General features: G+C 31.0%; 1 protein-coding gene across 1 annotated transcript; it reads left to right on the top strand.

Moving 5' to 3' along the window:
• Positions 1 to 3,082: 3,082 nt before the first annotated feature.
• On the top strand, positions 3,083 to 6,123 carry LOC107876885 (the record flags this gene model as incomplete). Its single annotated transcript, XM_047394166.1, has 3 exons — positions 3,083 to 3,316; positions 4,773 to 5,192; positions 5,688 to 6,123. Coding segments are annotated over 2 exons (525 nt in total), but the record flags the coding sequence as incomplete, so codon positions are not given.
• Positions 6,124 to 6,627: the final 504 nt, after the last annotated feature.

Raw genomic sequence — 6,627 nt, 5'->3', positions numbered from 1 at the left:
TCATCAAACTACCATTCCGCATACCCCACAACAAAATAGAGTTGTAGAAAGAAAACATAAATAATGTTGGAAGTTGCTAGACCCCTTCTTTTTCAATTTAATCTCCCTTTAAAGTGTTGTGGTAACTGTGTTCTCACTGCCACATATCTCATCAATAGAATGCTTTTCACTGTTCTGTCTAATATTTCACCTTATGAAAAGTTACATGGAACATCTCCTCTTATGATCACCTAAAATCTTTTGGGTGCTTATGTTTTTCCACCTCTCCTAAGGTTGGTAGGGATAAGTTTCAATTTAGGCCTCTTTCTTCTGTTTTTCTTAGTTACCCTTGTGGTAAGAATGGTTACAAATGACTTTTCCTTTCCACTCTTTTTATTTTCTTCTATAGAGATTTAGCCTTTTATGAATATATTTTTCCATAAAAATCTACTTCTTCTCTTATTTTTCAACATACTGCTTCCCCTTTTGTAGAATCACCCTTACCCTCAATTCCCCACTTTACTCTAGTTTTTCCTACCTCTCATCCTTCTTCCACTATTTTTCCTTCAATTCCTACACTTGTCCCCTTGTGTGCACTAGGAAATATTGTAGACACACTTCTACTCCTGTCTATCTTTCTGATTATGTTTGATCCACTGTTTCTTCTTCTAAGGTGCCTATTTCTGTTGTACATCATTTGCATGAACCTCAACATTACCAGCAGACAACTTCTTATCCTGCTTGGCAAAAGAAAATATCAAAGAAATTTGATGCTCTTGAAGCTAACCATACTGGGGACATTATTTTTCTTCTTCCACACAAGAAAGTCATCCCTTGTAAGTGGGTTTATAATATTAAATACAAGGCTGATAGTTCTGTAGAGATATACAAGGCTATATTGGTGATTAGACCCTCAAAAGGAAGACATTGACTTCACTAAGACATTTTCTCTTCTTGTTAAGTTTACTACTGTCAGGTATATCTTGACCCTTGCTGTTAAAAGGACTGGACTATTTTTCAGTTGGATGTCAATAATGCCTTTCTCCATGGTGACCTTCATGAAGAGGTTTATATGAAAGTCCTTCTTGGGCTTGATGTTGGTTTTTCTACCTCTTCTTCACCACTAGTGTGCAGACTGAATAAGTCCCTTTATGGCCTTAGGCAAGCTTCCAGACAATGGTTCTCAAAATTGTCTAAAGCTTTGCTCTCAAAAGGCTACATTTCTAGTAAAAATGACTACTCTTTTCTCACCAAATCCTTGGCTGGTTCTTTTGTTATACTGGTGGTCTATGTAGATGACATTTTATTGGTTGGTGATGACATTACTGAAATGAATTCCATCAAATCATATTTGGACAATCAGTTCAAAATTGAAGACTTGGGTTCTATCCATTATTTCTTGGGTCTTGAGATTTCAGCTCACCCTCAGAGATATTGTGAACCAGCATAAGTTAACCACTGAACTCTTAGCTGAATTTTATGCTACCATTTTTCTCCAGTTGTCTCTCTCTTGGATGCTTCTATAAAATTCACCTCTAATTTGGGTGACCCATTAAATGACCCAAGTTGTTATCGCTGACTCGTTGGTAAACTGAATTTTTTACAATACACTCACCCTGATATAGCATTTGCAGTTCAACATTTAGTCCAATTTCTCCTGCTTCCTCGAACTTCTCGTATGATTATTGCACTAGATGTCCTTCGATATCTTCTCAATGATCGTGGTCAGGGTATACTACTTTCAAAGACTCCTGATTTCTCCCTTTGTGCCTACTCTAATTTAGATTGGACAGGTTGCGCCTTTTCAAGAAAGTCCATTTCTGGTTATTTCATTTCCCTTGGAGGCTTTCCTATTTCATGAAAAAGCAAGAAGCAACATACAATTTCTCTTTCATCGGCTAAGGCTAAGTATCGTGCTTTGCGTAAAGTTGTGGCTGAGATTTCATGGTTGGTCCATATACTTGGTGATCTTGGTTTGCATATAACTAATCATGTTTCTCTTCGTTATGACATCTAAGCTGCTATTCACATTGCAAAGAACCCGATCTTTCACGAGCGTACGAAGCACATTAATGTCGACTGCCATTTTGTTCGCGATTGCTTGGTTGCTGGTTTGATTTCACTACACCACATTCCAAGTTCAAATCAGTTGGCTGACATTATGACTAAACCACTTTCTGATCACCTCCGCCTTCATTTCCTTTCCATGCTTTCCAATAGCATAGTTAAAGATCCATACTTATGTTTGCAATGTATTGTATTAGAGGTATATAGAGAGTCAGATATTTTGGCAACATTCACTCAAATGAGTACAGTTATAATAACAGAAGCTTCTCGATTACTTCATCTTCCATTTTCTCTCTTTACTGTTCAGGTTTTCTCCATGAAAATCTAGGGCGACCTCGAGATCGTTGATGCTAACAATATATATATATATATATATATATATGTATGTATATATATTACATATGCTTAATACATTTTTGGGTTATTTTTTATGTAAAAAAATATGTGACTATATTAATTGCAAACTAATTACTTTATTGTATATCTATTTGAAATTATCTCTTAATTAAACATGTCGAGTGCCAAATTTGATGCCAATAATCATATAGTAAAAAGTTCTTTTTTTGATATTATGTAGGTGTGAATAGTCATACGGTCAAAAATTCTCTTTTAATATTATGTTGGCGTGAATAATCATATGATAAAAAATTCTCTTTGAATATTATGTTGAAGTGAACAATCATATGGTCAAAATTTTTCTTTTGAATATGTGAACAGCCATATGGTCAAAAGTCCCGTTTGGATATTTATTATGCAGATGTGAACAATCATATCGTCAAAAATCCTTTTTTTTTATATTACGTAATTGTGAAACCATCCATCTTCATCAACATAAATTTTTTGTTAGTTCACTTAATTCTATTGAAATCTATGATCAGACTATTATTTTGGATACTAGTTACGATTTATAAATGAGCAATAAATATTTAATAACTTTTTTTTTTAATTTTGTTAATTGTGATTAAATTCAATATGTTATATAATGGTCAACTCAGTCTCTTTTAATCTCTACTATTAAACGTCTTCCTCATAGTAACGAAGGTATCACACATTTTGCAAATCAAGTTCTAAATCAATAGTTAGATTTTTCGAAAACATCTTAGGTCATCTTCATGATGCATCAAAAAGTTGTTCAACAAACTTTATTGATGCTATATTTCCTTTGAGTTATAATGGAGTAGAAGGAGAGAAAAATTTGTCCAAATCAGAAGGTATGGAGTTCGAAATACAACTAAAATTCTTGAACAAACCAGCAGTCAAAACTATTAAGGTATTTTTTAAAGTTTATATTACTAAAAAATATTTCGAGTCATTATTATTTTTATTTGATAATATCAATTTTGTAGGAGAAAAAAAAATATTTTTTGTCGCATAGTTTCTGAAAAATAGACCTTAATTTTTTTTTCCCTTTTTCAAATTTTTTGTTGTACTTCAAAATTGTGAACTCACATACTGTGACACTTTTATCGACTTTTCGAGGTCAAAGATCATAATTCATAGGGATAAATTTCAGAAATAATCACACGACTATTGATTTTTATTTTTCCAAAATCACTTAACTATTATGTGGATCTCACAAATCACAAAATTTTGTTCTTATTAACACAAAAATCATATCTGCTGAAAATTCAATTCTCGGTGTGTAATATTTTTTTTATTTAATAAAAACAAATTCAATTAAGAAAATGAGACGACATAATCCAAAACTCACATCCAGTGACCACTAAACTTTTACTTTCTTTAATTTTATTTTTAGTTAAATAAATACAAATCCAATTAAAGGAAACCGATTCAACCTCACTCAACAAGAATTCATTTGCATAAATTAAAATTCTACCAGCATGAATAACATTAAAAACATTATAACAAAATTATTACTTTCGATGCAAATAGTTGTAACTATTAGTCTATACAATTCAATTTCTTACCATCCAACTACATGTAATACTTGTCTATATAGAAAAATGGGAACATCCCAAGTTAAAATTAATTTAGCAAATTTACCCATTAAAGTTGTATGAAGTTTTTCCTTCAATGAAATGTTACTTCAAAATAATTTTTTTTTAAAAGTTATTTTTATTAATGAATTAATTTTACATTTTTATTCCCCACTAGATATTTACATTATTGTAGATAATAATTTAAAGAAGGAATTTGAACAGGAGTATATGAAATTTTGGAGTCTCTAATTGGAAAGAATAATAACATATCTTTATTCTTTTTATATGAGGGAAGATTTTGATTTCATATTTCATTGGAAAATATGGTTGATATAGAATAAAATGCATTATATAGCAGAACTCTAAAAGTAAGAATAAGAGTAATTTTAATCGAATTAGTATTTATTTGACTAATATAGTAGTTAAAGCTTAGTATCCATCGAATATGGGTTTTGGATTGGGCCGGGTCGAGTTAGATTTTTAAATGGAATTTATATTTATTATATTAAAATAAAAAACTATTACCTATAGGAAGTTAAATTTTCCGACAAGTGATTTTGTATTATTAGTAAGAGCAAACTAAAGTTTTGGGATTTTTGTGTTAGATAAGATAAAGTGATTTTTGTGAAAGAAAGAACTCATAATTATGTGTGACCATCTATAAAACTTACCCTCAAATATCAATATTGTTTGGATTATTTTATGTTTAAAAGTTACATATTCGAAAAACAAGATGTGTAATTACTGCAAATGAAATTACCTAGTTCATGAATTTTTTGTTTGCAGACTAAGTATGGAGATGTCTATGATTGTATAGATTTCTATAAACAATCTGCATTTGATTACCCATTGCTAAAGGATCATAATTTTCATCCTAAGGCATATCTCTACTCTCTTTCCATTTTACCTTCATTTTGTTCAAGTGACTCAACAACTAGCATGTCATCAACAATATGGTCGAAAGATGGAGGTTGTCCTTCTGGAACTGTTCCTAATAAGAGAATTACAAAAGATGACCTTTTAAGACAAAGACATCTGCCGCCACCAGAAAATGTCACATTCGATTTCGTAAGATAGTTTATGAGCAATTTACTTCTACTTGAATAGTTGATATTGTGGCAAAACTCATATGTTGCAATACATCTAAAGCAGAGCAACAACACTAGTGAGTCAAAAGGAGGATACATATCTTCACAAGGATATAAGGTACAATACATGACTGAGAAGATTTTATCACACTCTTATTTTCAGCATCAATTTGTGTTTGAAAAGTATGAAAAAGTATGCCCAACAATACTTGTCGAGTTTGGAAAATTAACAGATAATTTATTCATTTTTATCGATTTTATCCTTAGTTATTAATTAAAATTATTACCCGATATATTTTTCAAAGCATTGAATAAATTATATTCAAAGGGTGATGATATAGTAAACTTACCCCTACTATGTATTATTTCTTAACATGCGTGTCAAGTCAATAATGAACAATTATTATCGGATAGAGGGAGTATGTTTTTTATCAGGTTTTATCTAATTTACGACATGGGAAAGGCAAGGTTCAAAGTTTCAGTTGTCTCTATTATATGTACTTTGTCTTATATATTTAGAATTTATATTAGACTTTTTATAGTGATAATAATTTGAAAAACAGATAAATATTGACATTGTCTTTTTTTTTTTTTTTTTTTTTTTTTAAATAAGGACCTAGCCAATGGAAATTGGTGGCTTTTAATGTCAACGAACCTTGTAGAAGTTGGTTTTTGGCCACAAAGAATCTTCACTGGCTTGCAAAGCTTGGTTACAAATGTTGAATGGGAAGGAGTGGTGTATAGTCCACCAGGTGTGCGTGAACCTCCAATCGGATCAAGTTTTTTTCCAACCAGAAACAAATTGTAAAAGTATTACAATTCTAAACAAGGAAGGACAAGCGAAGGAAGTAGATAGAGTGCCCATATATGTCGATAATCCTAACTTGTACAAGGTTTTATATGAACGACTTTCGGGTGATAAAAGAGTCTTATTTATTTGTTCTTTATGGGGGCCCTGGTGAAAGTGCACAAGCCTAAGTCTTGTTAATTACTATTGTTGATGATACTTCTTCTCAATGTCTAAAGAAAAATTAGAAATTCTTGTTGAATTTATATGCCATAAAATAATTTAATTACTATTATTGATGATATTTAATGACTGTGTTATTCGGTTTTTCAAAAAAGCTGATTTTGACTTGAATAATTTCGAAAATTTACAGAAATAAATCTTTAAAAACATCAATGTTAGAATTATTAACATAAATAATTAGGTAAAGGAAAGGAAATTGATCAAGCCTTGGACTTAATTATCATCATCTCAAGCTTTAGGCCCAAAACATGTCCTAAACTAATGAATTCTGCCACAACTCAAGCAAATTTGTAGATTAGCTACGTATACATTTTGTATATACTCTGTATATCTTGCTCCTTTACTCTGTATATCTGCACAAGATGCTTGTACATCACCCCATTGGGACTTAATTAGTATCTTATCTTTGTTGTTACTTGGGTTTAGTAAAATTTGTATTCTACAACAAGAATTTCGAACACTTGTTCATAATAAAGTATGAACAATCAAATGAATTTGTAACTCTGTATTCACAACTTTGAAC

Source organism: Capsicum annuum, chromosome 7 (genome assembly GCF_002878395.1).
Source record: "Capsicum annuum cultivar UCD-10X-F1 chromosome 7, UCD10Xv1.1, whole genome shotgun sequence".
Classification (NCBI taxonomy): Eukaryota; Viridiplantae; Streptophyta; class Magnoliopsida; order Solanales; family Solanaceae; genus Capsicum; species Capsicum annuum.
Note: the sequence above shows the minus strand (reverse complement) of the source record. Positions and strands in the feature narration are given on the sequence as shown.